Genomic DNA, 18,233 nt, shown 5'->3' with positions numbered 1-18,233 from the left:
TCCTTGCAGTTCATTAATTATGATGAAATAAAATAATACGATCAGACATACAGGTAATACAAAAACGAATAAATTACCTCATCCGTGATCATGATTCATTAATTCCATGTAGATATATCGCTAGATGGTGAAAACGCATTAAAAAAAACGACATCTCCCATCGTCACCTCCTTCATAGCATCATCAAGCTTCGCCTTTGTTATTGTTGAAACTGCGCCCTCTTGTGGTCAAATACCAAAGTCGCATACTGGAGCTTTAATACTAATGAACCAGCAACTAAGAATTTGTTTTAAATTTAGGGGGAAATCCAAAGACCTTCATTCCTTCATTCCACTGTTATAATGGGAGTATACTATGCCATCTGTCTTATTTGTTTTGTTGATAAAAGTTTGATGTTCAATATAAGCGAGGTTGTCATTGTGGTCATTTATTGTTGTTGTGTTTTTTTCACTGAGTAATACTGAAGTGACATTAAGCATTCATTTTGTGCTGCATTCATTTGGTGCTGCACTGTAACGCCAATAATTACAGGGGATAAAGTATTTTCTAAATATGTATATTCTACTTCTTATAAGTTAACACTTAAAGGAGAACTCCGGTCAATTTTAACATTGAGATCATTTTTTTGTACATTTGGAGTGCTGCCAATACAGAGAACAACGACAAAAATCGGTGTTGCCTACACCGAGTTATTCTATTTTTAAAATTTGCACCCTGTTGACTTCAATGGGGCAAGTACTAAACCTGCTTTTAGCCTCTTAACATCCTTGATGTGTCATTACAAGTGCACAGAAAATGTGAGTGATTCCTTCTGAGTGAACACGAGTGAGTCTGACTGCAGTAGATGTGAAAGATATGTATAAAAATGATGTTATTTAAGCCAGCGCAAATACCTTTGTTTACATCCTGTTTTTCGGTTGAAGTCCAAAGTAGTCGATTGCAGAGTTCACACGCATAGGTTTAATACCTATGATCACGCACGTGAACTCGACAATCGACTACTTTGGACTTCAACCGAAAAACAGGATGTAAACAAATGTATTTGCGCTGGCTTAAATAACATCATTTTTATACATTTCTTTCACATCTACTGCAGTCAGACTCACTCGTGTTCACTCTGAAGGAATCACTCACATTTTCTGTGCACTTGTAATGACACATCAAGGATGTTAAGAGGCTAAAAGCAGGTTTAGTACTTGCCCCATTGAAGTCAACAGGGTGCAAATTTTAAAAATAGAATAACTCGGTGTAGGCAACACCGATTTTTGTCGTTGTTCTCTGTATTGACAGCACTCCAAATGTACAAAAAAATGAGCTCAATGTTAAAATTGACCGGAGTTCTCCTTTAAATTGTGCTGTTTTTGTTTATAGTAAGTTATAATTTAGTGATTTAATCGTTATTTCCATACCTAGTGTTGAGTCAGAATTCAGATGATTCTGTAGAGCTGGTGAATCTGCCACAGAAAGGAGGGGGAGATCTGGTAGAAATCACTTATCTAACAGGATTAATGTATTTTAGTGCTTTTGAGGAAGCTGTGCATCTTTGATTCTGCTTTCAGCTTTGCAGCTAGTCTCGACTAAACACTTTCTGTAGTTTATGAGTGTTTTACACCACTGTAAAGGTATTTTGGTCCGTTTGTCTCACTCATCCTTGCAAAGCTGCTTCAGCTCAGTGACATTTGTAGGCTTTCCAGCATGAGCTGTGTTTCAAGTACTTCCACAGCATTGTAATGAAATTGAAGTCTGGACTTTATTGGTCCATTCCCAAACTTTAATTTTCTAATTTTCCGACCATTTTCAGGTTGCTTGTTGTGGATCATTCAGATCAGAGACTTTCAGAGCTGTACAGTTTTAATTAATTGCAATCTTGAAAGAGATGTTATCTGAGCCTTTTGTTTGCCTCCATATTCAGGTGTCAGTTTTTGCAACTGACTTTCAATACATTTGTACAAAGAATAAAATAAAATTCAGTTTAAGGATTTATATTGTTCAGGTTTAACTGATTAATCAGCTGAATGTTTTCCTCTCTGTTCTAGACTCTCTAACTGCAGTGTGACAGAAGAAGGTTATAAAGCTCTGGCTTCTGCTCTGAGATCAAACCCTTCACACCTGAAAGAGCTGGATCTCACAGGAAATGATCCTGGACAATCAGGAGTGAAGCAGCTCAATGATTTACTTCAGGATCCAGACTGTAACCTGAAGACACTGAGGTGAGACGGGATCAAATAATTAACTAAATTAGCTATACGCAGGCTAAATATTCATAACTAATAATAATTTTAATAATTTTAGTTACATAATAAGCTGGAAATTAGTTGCATCAAAATGATCAAGATCAGATCAGATGCTGCAGGTTCTGTCATGATGATGATTACTGTCAACACAGTTTAGTTGTGATATGAGTTACAGGTCAAATAGACATTATGGGTCAGTATATGTGCTGACATTCAGGAGTATATCTTGATAATTAACAATAATAGTTTTCCATCAAGCCGAGATTCACTGCATCTCTCTACATCAGGTCCATGAGTCTCCAGATGTTCACAAACATGCAGTTTCACAAGCCAGTTTTCTCTGTGCTGACATTTCTCACTCCTCCTGCTTTAACCCTCTGGAGTCTGAGCGGTTTTCTGGGCCCTTGAGATGTTCTGACATGCCCTGACATTTGTGCTTTTTTCAGTTGCTTATAAACATATTAATGGCAAAGGTGTAAATTCACTCTATAAAGCACAAACAGGGCTACCATAATATGTGAGCCACGTGTATGTACATGTTTTAATTTTTGAGAGAATAATGTTTATGCGTGGATATTGAAAAAACTAAAAACTAAAATTTCTGAAATAAGGCCACAAAACACATAGTAAATATGTGTCAATAAGACTTTTGACCAATGGATGTCGTCGCCTATAGTTTTTTCTTCAAAATTATGTGAAAATAGTCTTGCTTTATCGTTCAAATAAAACCATACATTGATTTAAATTGATGTAAAACAGGTTTTGCTTGGAAAGCCAATATGCGAGGAGGCGTGAACGAGGAGTGGTTTTCACCTGAATTACCACCCACTCTGCATAATGACTCTGTATAATGATGAGCCATTCACACAGGTGTGAAACTGGCTGAGCCACAATGCTTGGACAAAAGATATTTAGAAGAAGACTTATATTGACCATTTAAGATTTTGCTTACATCTATCTTGTACATATGTTGTGCTATTTTATTAAAAAGGTAATAAAAAACAATAATTACAATTTCAACAATATTTCAAGTGTACTCTTTCTTTGTAAAAAAAGAGAAAGATTATAGGCCTACATTTTATCTATGTATTCATTACTTTGAAAATAGCCAACATTGGAACAGCTAACATCTTAGTTGATGACTTTATTTTTGACAAAAATATTAGGCTATTTTATATATAGAAATTGCTAAACAAAAGCTTATTTGACGAGGCAGTATATTCTACAGTAAAAACTGTACCCAAATCTACTAAACAAAATGTTGTCTTTCATATTTCGCCTGACTGTAAAGTTGTTTTCATGAAATATTAGGGCATATAAATGTTAATTTGCAGTTTACGTTGCTTATACAAATAGCCAACATTTTATTTCAACATATTTCAGTCGATTTTTACTCATCTCAGTATAGCAATACAGTTTGCTAAAACATCATTATTCGTTGACGATAGGCTTATTTACTTTAAATCCAGGAAAGTTGTTAATGAAAAAATTATTAAAATTAAGATACAATTGATACAAAACGAAATTCGTTTTAAAGAAAGGATTTGTACTTTTTGTTTTGAGGTCTCTGTGAAAGTTTGAAAGTCTTTTAGTGTTTTTTTTTAGAGCTCGCGTCCATAATGGAGAAAAAACAGAGCGCATGCCGTTCATTCGTCAATAAACAGAAACCCGAGAAGGAAAAACTTACTAGTATTCCTCAGCTCGTATTCCTCGTATTCCTCATTATTCCTCACAGCGCTGCAAGACGGTGTAAGCAAGTAATGTTCTGAATAAACTTGTGTTTTGGTTTTCTCGAGCTGATGGGGGCGTTCACAGGATTGCGCGGATTACCTCAGCCATTTGCGTTTGAATAGCGCACGCTCTCCGTGGGCGGAGTCACATTACATTTGAATTAGCTCTAATTAGGTCGACTGGAATCGCTCTCTTTTAATACAGATTTCACAAGATGAGAATATTTGTTTTTTATATAAATTACTTCATTTAAAAGAAGAGATTTCAAGCTGCATACAGACATATATCACGTGTATGTGTGAGAAGTATTCACTGAGTTATGGTTCATTTTCGGACGCGTTTCAGAATGGACTACACGGACAGAGAGAAGGCAGAACTCGCTTCGTGTTTATTTTTCTTTATTTGTCGAAAAGCACAACACTATGTTTTTATTGTGAGTATACACAAAAATAATACACATTTAACAGAATCGATTGATGTATAGAACTCCTATGGAAAATCAAAGTCAACAGAGTATTCATGAGTTTCTTTTACACTGATAAAAAAAAGCGAGCTGGTATCGCCGGCGATACCGTCGACCTCAGGGGGTTAAAGACAGAATGATCTTAATTTCACACTCTGTATTCATACTGAAAATCATGATCTAGTGAGCTTTTGCCCTTCTGGGGTGCGTTTCCCGAAAGCATCGTTGGCCAACTATGGTCGCAAGTTCATCGCAATGTCCATTGAACTCTATTGGTAACGACGGAACTTGCGACCATAGTTGGCCAACGATGCTTTCGGGAAACGCACCCCTGCTCTGTGAGACGTTTCTGTTCTTATGAGTTTGCTTTAGGACTGAGTGTTGCTCTAGTTTCTTTTAAATATATAGTTATTTGTGTATTTAAATGTTAAAAGAAAACTGTAACATCTAAATAACTAACTTAAGTTGTCTTTAAAACAATCTTTTTTTTTATCATATCAATCATTTTTGTAATGCAATGGACATTTATTTAACTGAATTGCCTCTTCTGCAGGTTTGTGAGTCCTGCTGCAGAGGAAGCCTGTCAGTATGTGAATAGAGTTGTGGGTATAAACCCGTTACTCCAGAGAGAGCTGAATCTGAGTGGACATGAACTAGGAGACACAAGAGTGAATCAGATCGCTGCTCTACTGCAGGATAAACACTGTCAACTCAACACACTGACGTGAGTATTGCTCATTTATTTATTATATTACTTTCATTTTAGTTGTAATGTTAGCTGATGATAATATTTCCAGACAGACAGTTTGATCATGGGTCAATAATTATTTCAGTTACTGTAGAGGCAGAACAATGTTTTTTTCAGACATCAGAATCAGAACTGTTCATAACTGCTTTCAATTTAATCTTTGTATTTCACAAATATCTAATTTTGGTGCAACATATACTGTAACTTGTAAAAATTGAACAAGTGCATTTTAAAGGTCTGTGATCAGTATCTGCCTGTAATAAGATCCACTAAAGGTAAGTTGACTGAACGCTAGTGATGGGCGCTTTCGAAACACGCTTCATGAAGCTATGAAACCTTTACGTATCTTTTGTTTTGAATCAGTGGTTCGGAGTGTGTATCAAACTGCCAAAGTCACGTGATTTCAGTAAACGAGGCTTTGTTACGTCATAACTGTTTCCAAACGTTTGGAAATATCAATGGTTCACCACTGGGGGGCGATGATCTCTGTGAACCCATGAATCATGCAGATTCACTGAGATTGAACAAGGGTCTGTGGGTTTTACCTGATCTCTGATCAGTTTTATACATTTGTAGACGTTTTGACGGATCGCCACCTTATCGTGGTGGAGCGGTTTGTGCACGTCTCCATGACCCCTAGAGCTATGTCGGCAGGAGTCTTGTATTCTCTTGTACTCCTGGCAGGGTCACCCAAGTCGAACAGGTCGAAGGGTAGAGACCAGACAAAGAGCGATCCCACTGGCCCTCCAGGTTGGGGGTTGGGCGATAAGCTAACTACCCATCCCCGGAAAAAATAAATTGGTTACAGAAACCGAAACTATGGAAACTCTATCCCTTACTGAACGAAGCCTAACTGACGACCCACGTGTGGGATGTATGAACCGCCTGAGGCAAACTCACCAGAGACCCCAGGGGGGGAAATGTCTGCTGAAGCTGAGAGAAGAATCTGCTGAAGCTGGAGTCAAGAACGAGAATTGGGTATTGGAACGTCAGAACACTACCAAACTGGAAAATTGGCACAACTGACCAAAGAAATGCAACGATACAACCTAAGCATTGTTGGTGTATGTGAGAGCCGATGGAATACCTTTGGAAAATTAACAACTGCCACTGGAGAGACCTTTCTCTATTCAGGAAACCCGAAAGAAGATGACCCCCACACACACGGAGTAGGAATACTTCTTTCAAAAGATGCAGGTAAAAATTTCAGAACGAAATTGTTTACATCAAAAGGACGTAACATAACAGTTATCCAATGCTACACTCCCACCAACAATGCCGTATATGAAGAAAAAGAGACCTTTTACCAACAACTACAGGCTGTCTTTCAGAAGAATCCCAAAATAGACATCAAGATCATCATGGGAGATATGAATGCCAAAATTGGAAAAGATAACAGTGACTGGAGAGGAACAATGGGAACTGAAGGATTGGGGCAGATAAATTAAAATGGGCTCCTCTTTGCCAGCTTTTGTGCCCTCAATGAGCTAGTGATTGGAGGCAGTTTCTTCCCACATAAACAAATCCATAAAACTACCTGGATATCACCAGACCACTTCACTGAGAATCAGATTGACCATCTTGCAATAGACAGGAAATGGAGGAGAGTTCTCCTTGATGTCAGAGCCATGAGGGGTGCCGATATTCTGACCATCATCTTCTCATGGGAGAACCCAGAATGAAACTGGCAGTGAAGAAGAAACCTGGGAACAGGGTTCAGAGAAGGTTTGAAACACGGAAACTAAAGGATAATAAAATATGCCTGGGAATGGGGAATCCACCTCCACAACCGGTTTCAAGCCCTAGCAGAAGGAGACAACATAAACAATAAATGGGAAAGATACAAGGTGGCCTTTATAAGCACCTGTGAATCTCTTCTGGGCTACAGTGACCCCAGAAGAAAAGATTGGGTCACAGATGCAACTTGGAGTGAGATCGAAGCTAGACGAGATATCAAAGCAAAACTCAACACAGAGACAGATAATAACAAGAAGAAACGCCTCAAACAAGACTACCAAGAAAAAAACAGGGTGGTCCGTAAAAGCTGCAAGAGGGACAAGAAAGCACGAATAGAGGAGCTGGCTAAGGAAGCAGAAGAAGCAGCCAGAGATAGAAATGCCAAGGAACTGTACAGAATAACCCACCAGTTGTCGGTGAAAAAACAGACCACAAGCCGGCCTATCAGGGATAAGCAGGGAAACCTTCTCACCAAAGAGTCCCAGCAATTAGAGCGCTGGAAGGAACACTTCGAAGAAGTCCTGAATAGATTCCCCCCAGACAGCCCCCCAGTCATAGAGGATGCGGAAAAATACTTAAACATCAACTGTGGTAGGATATCAAAGGAGGAAATAAGGAGAGCCTGCAAAAAACTAAAGCTAGGCAGGGCACTGGGGAAGGATAACATCCCACCTGATATACTGAAAGCAGATATCAGCGCCTCCACTGATATCCTCCATGGGCTCCTAAATGACATCTGGGAAAAAGAGGAGATTCCCAATGATTGGAAGGAGGGGTTAATTGTCACAGTCCCCAAGAAAAGAAACCTCAGTGAATGTAAAAACTGGAGAGGCATTATGCTCCTCACAGTCCCCAACAAAATTCTCTGCCGAATAATCCTAGACAGAATACAAGAACCACTAGACAAAATTTTCAGGAGAGAACAAGCAGATTTCCGTATAAACAACTCATGTACAGATCACACTGCAACACTCAGAATAATTGTCGAACAATGCATCGAATGGCAGTCATCATTATTCATAAACTTTGTTGACTTTGAAAAGGCCTTTGACAGCCTAGACAGAAACATTCTGTGGGTACCCATAAAACTGGTCAACATCATTAAATGCATGTATGATGGATTCACAGGTCAAGTCACCTCAAATGGTAAGCTCTCCAACACCCTCCGCATAAAAACAGGAGTACGCCAAGGCTGCCTACTGTCTCCCATCCTCTTCCTCATTGCAATAGACTGGACAATGAAAATGTCAGTGGATGGTCAAAGGACAGGACTACAGTGGAACCCTTTTGAGCAACTGGAAGATCTTGATTTTGCAGATGACCTGGCTTTGATCTCAGAAACACATACACACATTCATGCAAGACCACAAGATTGCATGAACACAGTAAACAGATAGGCCTCAGGATAAATGTCGGGAAGACCAAGGTCACGAGACTTAACACCAAAACCTACCAACCTATCACAATCGAGGATAAATCCCTGGAAGATGTGGTCGAGTTTGTATACCTCGGAAGCAACATCAGCACAGATGGTGGAGCTGATAAAGATGTCAAGCTGCACATCAGCAAAGCAAGATATGCCTTTAGAACGCTCCGACCTGTATGGCTCTCTTCCCAGCTCTCTAGAAACACCAAAATCAGAATATTCAATGCAAACATAAAATCTGTCCTGCTATATGGCTGTGAAACCTGGAAAACCATCAAATCAATCATTGATAAATTACAAGTGTTCATTAACAACTGTCTCAGATACATACTGAATATTTGGTGGCCTAATAAAATATCAAATGTTGAACTGTGGAGACGCATGAACCAGGAGCAAATACACATTGAAATCAAATCTAGAAAGTGGGGATGGATCGGTCACACACTAAGGAAGGATTCGAGGAACATAGCAAGACAAGCTCTGGACTATAACCCCCAAGGCAAGAGGAAGTTAGGGAGACCTAAATCCAACTGGAGGCGGTCCATGCTTGATGAACTGACCAAGACGGGGACCTCCTGACAAGAAGTAAAGTCCTTAGCACAGAGGAGAGTGAGGTGGAGATCCATGGTGGACGCCCTATGCTCCCAAGGGGGCCAAGAGGATTAAAGAAGAAGAAAAGAAGACGTTTTAATTAGACATTAGTATAATTAAAAGGAATAATAGTGGTTAATAGTCTCTTATTGGCCTGTTTAGCTGAGCCATCCATAAAATACACTGACACTGCCTCACGGTGGAGCACTAAAGCAGAGGAACTACCTTTTACAAAACTTGTTTGATTGTCTTCTGCTTAAGGAAATACTTTTATTCCTTAATCTGATCATGTTAGTTTATACAATTATTCTTTCTTCATGTTAGTTCACACAGGATTTACTAATGTTAACAGAAAACTTTTGTATTTAAAAATGTATTAGTAAATGTTTAAACTTAAGGTTATTAAATGCTGTATTGTCCATCATTGGTTCATGTTAACTAATGTAGTTAATGTTAATGTAAGCTCCAATCACCGGCCCAAAGTCGGTGTCCGGTGTCTTGGTTCGAAGGGAATTCAGCGTGTATGTCTTTTCGGGCGCTTCTGGAAAAATCACTTTAATTTATTAAACAGTTGATTTCCAATTTTAATTCTGACTCCATGAATAATTTAATCTGACTCCAAATTTAAGTGACTCTTTGTTTTTTCAAATTTTCTATCTTAACAGCTGATCCTCGGATTAGTTGTGATTTAATTTAGATCAAGGATTATTCTGGGCATCTCATAATTTCAAATATTCGTTCATTACAGACCTAGGGCCCTATCTTGCACCCAGCGCAATTGACTTTGTACACCGACGCATGTATCATTCCTATTTTGCACCCGTGCAAAGCGCGCTTTTCCCTCCACAGAAGCACGTCGGTAAACTAGGGAATGAACTTGTGCTCCCTGGGTGGTTCAGCGCAAAAAAGGAGGCGTGTTCCGGCGCAAACGTTCCTTCATGCTATTTTGCAGGTTTAGAAAACAATTGCGCCACTAATCAGGAAAAAATAGTTTAAAGTCAGTGGCGCGTTGCGCATGTTATTCATAAGCTATTTTAAGGGCGCATGCTTGGCCATAATCAATATAGCGTGTGCACAAGCGCACTTTGATTCTCTCATCTACACAGAAGCAGCAGTTTTCATTTTTGCAAATCATACATTATTACGATAGATAGATAGATAGACAATTTATTATAAAAGCATACATCTAGCTTACACATTTACCCAAATTATCATACGCCTTTTTAACCGAAGTTAATTTGGGTGTGTTTCTCCATCCCCAACGTCCCTGACGAGAGCGTTGCTCTCCTTGGCTGTGAACCGCTCCTGGCGCGCGCCTGGCAAATCCGCCGTTATGATAGGAATCCGCTTTAGAACAAGCGCGCCTGCTCTTAAAGGGAATGTGAGATGACGCTCTGATTGGTTTATTTCACGTTATGCCCAAACCACACCTATGAATAATGAAGCTACTTCAGACCAACCCATTTAGATTCGCGCCTGGCGCAAGAGTCATTTATCCCGCCGGGAAAATAGCAACAGCGTCAAGACCCGCCCACAAAGTTACTTGCGCTTTGCGCTTTGACACTTGCGTTTCAGATCGTTAAAATAGGGCCCCTAGTGTCACTTTGAGACGTCACGAATGTGCCCTCACGATCACAAACTAGCCAGTCCTGAAATAGTCAGAGGGTGCATTGCAAGTATTTTACCCTATGCAGCCGCTCACTGCAGACTCATAGGTGTAATTTTTAGCACAATTTTCCATCGGACAAATTGCGATTTGTTAACTCATGATTTCTGTTCTGTGCGTCTGTGCGCACCAATCTTGCACTTCTATCTACTCCTCAACCAGACCACCTAGAGACTTCGGGTTTTCGGCATTATGTTAAGGAAGGTCTAATCTCGGGAACGCACAAAAAAAATCCAGGAAAAGATTTACTATCTCTTAGTGTTGTGATCCCATGAGGTGAGAAAATTGCGCTAAAACACTCACCGAGTTTTTATTACTTGTTTATAATATTTGCAGCGTACAACATGCTAAGTCTAGGAGATAGTCAGAAATCAGAAGTTCCTAAGATGTCCCCCATGCTCCATTCAAGGTGCCTTCAGTTTGATCTATCCTGGACAAAGATTTGCGGAAACACCAGACTACACATTAATCTACTAAAATGAATGTTTTCAGAAGAATGGAGAATAAATCAAGGTTAACATTTATTTTTGCCAGGCAGAATTAAACATCCAATAAAAAGAATTAAAAAGAATACATAATACACAACTGATCAGCATATAATAGAGACAACATTCAAAATGCAATATCAAAAATAGTTTCAAAGAGTCAGCATACCTGGCAATAGAGACACACAGCAACAGTGTGGGAAGTTCTGTTTACAGATGCTTCCTTGACTGGTTTGCCAATTCCCTTTAAATACCCAAGTGGAACAAAAGAACAATAAACATCTTGCACCCAAATATTTTTTCATCTTTTGCTTGACCCTTTCTCGTGCTCAAGTGGTCACGCCTGAGTTTGGGGGATAAACACAAATGGTTATCTATTATCTTTATTGGGGCATCTCCCACAACAGAAGAACAGGCATTGTTTTCTTTTTTCTGACTGTTCTGCTGCTGCAGGAATGAAACTTCTTTACCATTCGCACCAGAAGTATTTATTTTGACCTCTCATAAAACAACTGGAGACAGTAGGTGTGTGTGTTTTGCATGACTGAATGAGACCTGGAGGGGAGAGGACAGTGTGAGGAGTCAGGACCCCAGCATGGGGGGGCGAGACGAGATTGGAGAAGTTGTGTTGTGCTCTCTGTCCCATAGATCTCTTCTTCAGATTAGTGAGTTTTTATTGTTTTACTGCAGGTTAGAATTCTTGAATTCAGTTTTAGTCAAATCCATCCTTACATTAACCAATGAAACCTTACTGTAAAGTTTTAGCAAGTAGACAATGTGTCTGAAAACAACCGTCATAAACACATTTGACCCAGTGAGCAAACCAAGGGTAACACTGACATGAAATAACCTTAAAGATTCAATTAAATGAATGTGTAAACATAAATAGATCAACTGGTTGGTAGTATATTTAAATGAACAATGTGTAGTCTTTCTTCATGTTTCTGTCATGATTCCTGTCTGTGCTCCTCTGACTTGTCCCGTGTTATGCAGTTCCCAGTTATGTTGATTAGTCTCCCCAGGTGTTTCTGATTAACCACACCCCCTTGTTATCTTGTTTAGCTTGTTTGCCCATGTATTTAAGCCCTGTGTCTAGTCTCAGTCTTTGTGAATTCTTGTTTTTGTATGTTGGCTGTTTGGTTCCTGTGTCCTGTTTCCTGAGTCTGAGTTTGTCTAGTTTTAGGTTTATTAAATAAAGTTTGCTGCATGTGGATCCACTTCCTCCTATCATTCAGCCAGCAATGTTACAGAAACAAGAATTCACAAAGACTGAGACTAGACACAGGGCTTAAATACATGGGCAAACAAGCTAAACAAGATAACAAGGGGGTGTGGTTAATCAGAAACACCTGGGGAGACTAATCAACATAACGGGGAACTGAATAACACGGGACAAGACAGAGGAGCACAGACAGGGACTTATGGGGGAACAGAGCGCTGCACATTGAATGCGAGGACACAGTCGGTGACAGTACTTCGAGGAGATTTTCCCTGGCGGACAAACGAGCGATCCTGAGAGAGACCTGTGGCCGACGCGCTGACAGGCGTTTGAGCCTGGGAAAATGCCGTTTAGTGGACTGAGGTGCGATCATGGATTGATAGGATTAGATGAAGGTGGAAATAATTTGGAGGAGTTGTCAGAGGAGAATGACAATGAGAGTACTGTAGATGATGATGAGTCAGGTAAATGGAATTTGGTTCAAAGAACATCGAAGAAAAGAAAAGGGAAAACTAAACAAGATGAAGTGAAAAGAGTAAGGAATGATGTGTTCCGGAAAGTTGTGATCCGATTTCAAACCCCATGTACAATAAAGCCATTTATAAGCAAGTAGGTTAAGTTCGATCAGTCAGAACTTTAAAAGATGGTAACCTGTTAGTTGTTTGTCAAGATAGAGATCAGAGAATGGGATTGATGAAGCTTAAAACCTTAATGGGGAAAAGCGTAAAAGCCCAAGACTGGGAAGAAAGGGACAAAATAAAGGTGGTGATATCAGGTGTTTCGACCGACTTGTCGAAAGATGATGTTAAAAACAATGTAAAAGGAGTGAGAATCAACAAAGTTAAGCGCTTGCTAATACTTAGGAACAGAACTAAAGGACCAAGTTTGTCTGTCCTGTTAATATTGGATGAGGTTAAGATGCCTGAATGAATCATGATTGGGTATGTAAGTTATTTGACGAGGCCTTATATTCCCCCACCAATAAGATGCTTTAAATGTCAGCGATATGGGCATATTGCTTCTGCGTGCAAGTCAAAAACTAGATGCGCTAAATGTGGAGGTGAGCACGAATATGGTAAATGTGAAAAAGGAACAAAAATCAAGTGCTGTAACTGCGGAGGTGAACACAGTGCGGCCTACAAAGGGTGTGAGATGCATAATAGAGCAGTTCAAGTGCAAAATGTTAAGGTGAAAGAGAGTATTACTTATGCTGAAGCCATTAAAAAGGTTGATGAAGGAAACCAAGAAAAATCAAGGGTTAAAGTAGGTATGGCACCTGTAGATGTACCCCCTAATCAAGTTCAAACGATTCAGAAATGCTGTAAAGTATCTGAAGATACTTTAATTGTGGATAAAAAAAAATTCATTGCTTTTATGGTGGAAGTGGTTAATTGTTCAGCCCAAGTGACAAGTAGAAGTGATAGAATTAAAATAATTTAAAAAGCAGCCGGAAAGTATCTAGATATTCATGATTTATCAGTGGACTCCATTCATAACATGGTATTAGGGGTATCTGATAGTCAAGCATCATGTGGCAGTTAATTATGACTTTAGCTATTCTGCAGTGGAATGCTAGAAGTTTAGTTGCTAATGGTCAGGAATTAAAACACTTTATTGAGGAACAAGATGTCAAACCAAACATTATATGTATACAGGAAACTTGGTTAAAGCCATCACTTGATTTCATAATATATGGATATACAGCAATACGTAAAGACAGGGATACTGCAGGAGGTGGAGTGGCCACATTCATTCAGCAGGGGATTAATTACAGAAACTTAAATATAGATAAAGAGATTGAAGCAGTTATGGTTGAGATTTGGGTAAGTAAAACTAAAATTAAAATTGTTAATTTCTATAACCCTTGTAAAAAAATCGTAAGAGAGATGCTAGATGATATGTGTGAGGGAGGAAATGGAAAGTTAGTAATATGTGGAGATTTTAATGCACATAACACTTTGTGGGGAGGTACTAAGATAGATGGAAATGGGACCACTATTGAGGAGTTTATGGATGATTATAAGTTGGTTTGGTTTTTATATTATTTGGTTAAGTATTAGGAGTCAAAATGTGTGCCTTGAAGAGAATTGGTTTCCAAGATGGAAAATGAGAGAAGCAAACTGGGGGTTATATTGCATGAAGGCAAGTGCTAGGCTGATGGGAATAATGTCAAATTTGAGTAATGATGTTGATGAGTTAAATTCAATAATTACAAATATATTGTGTAAGACAGCAGAGGAGATGTTTGGTAAATCATCTGGGATGAGGAATAAGAGAATGGTACCTTGGTGGTCAGTTGATTGTAAGGAAGCAATTAAAGTTAGAAATAAAGCTTTCAAAATTGTTAAATAAAATCAGTAGTATATATGCTGGACCTTGTGTCAAAATGATTAATGACTTTGACCTTTGTGACAGGTTGAACTTCCTGTGACCTTTTATGATTGATAGGTTGAACTTCCCGAAAGGGGTTATGGGATTAACCTATTGACCTCTCCCACGCATCGATCATGTTTTATGACAGGTGCTTAATCCGTTTTAAACCTAGTTAGTCCTAAATCATAATTTTGACGGGTAGTTTTGTCCTATATTAATAGAACAGATGTTTTTTGACGGAAGTTTAGTCGGATAGTTTTGACGGATAGTTTTGACGGCTTCAAACAGCCGGTGTCATGTTATACGGATGTATGTGTGTGTGTGTGTGTGTGTGTGTGTGTGTGTGTGTGTGTGTGTGTGTGTGTGTGTGTGTGTGTGTGTGTGTGTGTGTGTGTTTGTGTGTGACAGACAACAAGCTTTGTGTCATATGTGTGTGAAGAAGGGTTATATGGTGTCATGTTGTACGGATGTATGTGTGTGTTATATAGGACATGTGTCACAGATGCCTTCGGCATCCCCCACCCTTGCATTCCAGAGCATCGGGCACTGACATCTGAACATGTGCTGAAACAACTTCACATCCTTTTTAAAGTAAAATATAAATTGTAGCCAATTATTTCAGATGAATAAAAAATATAAAATAAAAAGCCTACTAAAACCAATTGTTTTAGTTTTAGAAAAACTTACATAAACATTCCATCCTTTATATCCTTTATATAATATACATAATCTAAAGCAATTTAACCAAGGTTGAAAAAATATTCTGTCCTTTTTAAAAATATATAATGAAATGCTTACACAATATATCTTACTAAAAAGTATATAATGGAATACTTACACAATATATGTTTGTATACATGTTTGTAAGTCTGGACGGTCTCTGACTTCAGTGATCAAGATATCAGTGGCTGAAATTATTTCAAAGTTTAAAAATGTTTTAAAGTTGTAATAATGCTTTTAAAATCAATGAATTATTAAAAGTGGAAATACAAAAAGACTTTCTTCCTGAATGAGCTTACCCCTGTCTCAAAACATAGGGAGCCGTGCGCGTGCCTGCATGCGCGCCCCTTCTCCGTCTGAGCTCTGACCCCCTCCTTTGCATACCAATCTCGCACTAACAAAAGTTGAAAACATGCCTTTAAAAGTGTATAATATAAAATAAAATAATTTTACTAAGGTTGAAAAAAATATTCTGTTCTTTTTAAAATAAAAAGCTTACTAAAACCAATTCATTCAGCTGATATACCATTGATGTCCACAAAAATGTAATGTATGAATGGATTCAAAATTGTTTTACACAACTGAATTCACATAGTCATTCCTGAATGTCTCTCAAAGCACCGTCTCAAAACATAGGGAGCACGCCTCTAATGTATGTGCGTCAAAAGTAAAACACACGTGTGTGTGTGTGTGTGTGTGTGTGTGTGTGTGTGCTCTGACATATGAAACAGGACCCCACTCCACATTCCTGAGCCCAGTGAAAGTGTAAAGCCAGTAAAGTATATCTCATTTAAAGTGAGAATAATGTTTTATATTTCACAAATAACATAATATACAATAATATAAATATATTACAAAAATATACTGAAATGCTTGTAAAAAGAATAAAATTCATCTTACATGTTTAGAGTTACAACTCTTGAACTTGCATGTTCTCTCTCACACCAGCGTCTCAGAGGAGTGTATTCAGTGATGGGATGAGACATTGTGAGTGTTGTGTTAAAAGTTTAAATGACATCTTTTAAAAATAAAATTTAAATAAATTATTAAAAGTCTTAATAAAAACAAATATTCTACAACGATGGTCTGTGGAAAAATTCGACTTGAACTTAAAGTATATATTTTTTTATCATGGGTATGTAAAATAATTTGAAGCGTCACAAGTCATCTCACGCCTGTGAAATGTTCAATAATTTCTTAAGTTGAATCTGTGAGAAAATGACAACATAGGTCTATCTTCAGAGAGAGCAACCATGAGAACATTTAGAGACTGGGAATCTTCCAGAAATAAGGTCCTTCCGATCAGCGCTGAGAAAGAAGTTACTTGACAATAATGATAGTTTCAGGATATCGGATGACAGATGAGCCTCTGTGCATCGTGTCAGAGCGTATGTCATGTTAGTCTGCTAACGCCTTTCCATACCAAATTCATTTCAAAGCATAACCTTACACGTTTACATTAGATATTTTAAAAGATTGATTAAATTATATCTTTAAAGTTTGAATACATACTCATCTTTTATTTATCTGTACTTATGTATGATATAAATTATTTTGCTTAACGGTGACCTAAAGTATAATTGTTATTAAACAATGTCTGTTCAAAAACTGTACTTGGTCGTCTTAAATCTCATTTATATGAAAAAGATTCAATCAGCATTTTTTGTCCATCTGGGGGTTTCAATTTTTATGGTGGGAGGCTTTCCATAGCTATCCCGCACACCTAAACACGACCATCACAGAAAACTACATTTTCAAAATGTAAACAAAGTTTTAGCTAAATAAAAACACCTTACATTTCCAGAGAGGCGAAGTAGTTCTTTATGCAATGATAAAAACGATCCAAAAAAGCAAATAGTTTAAGTTGTCATAAACATATCAGCCCCAGACCCTTCAGAGATAAACTACAGTGTGACCTGAAGCTTCAGGATATAGGGCAACAGACCAGATGAGTCTCGGTGGACAATGTCACAGTAAATCTAGTCTGGGTTTCAGAGCATACTACATCCAGAGTTTACACTAATTTCATTTAAAAGCATAACCTTAAAAGTTTAAATCAAATCTTTAAAATCATATCTTCTTAGAAGATTTATGTATTATTGTTACTAAGCAGCGTCTGTCCAAAAACTTTAGATTGTTACATACAACATACAACATGAAACATGTTGTCAAAGTTTGTCACAATGTTTTTTAAGAAATCCTAGGACTTTACATTGCTCTTATTTAGACAAAGTTGCATCATTTGGAAAATCACCACACAATTTGAGAGATGCAATCTGTGATAAGTAAAAATCACACATCGTCTTAATTCAAAGTATAAGTATAAGATCGTATAAGATCATTTTTACTCGTATCTCCCGAACTAGGGTGAAACCCTTTACTGAGAATATACCACCGGCCATCTACTCAAAATACATGTAGAAGTTTCAAATGTTAGCATTTGTTGATGGTGGCCGTATGAACAGACTTTGGGGGGAGCTATAGCAGGAAGCATGCCCTTTGACCTCCTCGATTTTGGAGGCTTTTTTGTTAAAGATTTCTCCCATCTAGTGGTTCTCCCATCTACTCGTTTTTTTCAACTTTGGTAAATGTGTCAAGAATCTATGACAACATGTCTTCCAATAGCACATCATCGAGTTTAACTGTACATGTTCTACCGTTATGATGTAGGGGAGCGCGGGGCACAACCTAACGCACGGTTAGTTGTAACACGCTTGTTTTAAATACTTCCGCACATGCTTGGATGACAAAACTTTGTGTATTTACTAGTTGCCATATCAACACTATATAGAAAAAAAATTCCGCCAAAATTATTTTTTTTTGGGAAGATATCCATAGAC

General features: G+C 38.2%; 1 protein-coding gene across 1 annotated transcript in view; it reads left to right on the top strand.

The window, feature by feature from the left end:
* The window catches only part of LOC308695671 (uncharacterized protein), a gene marked incomplete at its 5' end in the record, with an annotated part of 63,983 nt that overhangs the window by 15,359 nt on the left and 30,391 nt on the right, over nucleotides 1-18,233 (top strand). Inside the window, 4 exons of the mRNA XM_081373849.1 lie at nucleotides 2,037-2,210; nucleotides 4,982-5,152; nucleotides 7,065-7,723; nucleotides 12,684-12,764. Coding sequence (XP_081229975.1) covers nucleotides 2,037-2,210; nucleotides 4,982-5,152; nucleotides 7,065-7,723; nucleotides 12,684-12,764 — 1,085 coding nt within the window. The remainder of the gene's footprint in view (nucleotides 1-2,036; nucleotides 2,211-4,981; nucleotides 5,153-7,064; nucleotides 7,724-12,683; nucleotides 12,765-18,233) is intronic.

This window comes from Scardinius erythrophthalmus, assembly GCF_964197995.2.
Source record: "Scardinius erythrophthalmus genome assembly, chromosome: 9".
Lineage (NCBI taxonomy): Eukaryota > Metazoa > Chordata > Actinopteri > Cypriniformes > Leuciscidae > Scardinius > Scardinius erythrophthalmus.
This window is presented reverse-complemented; position numbering and strand designations above follow the sequence as displayed.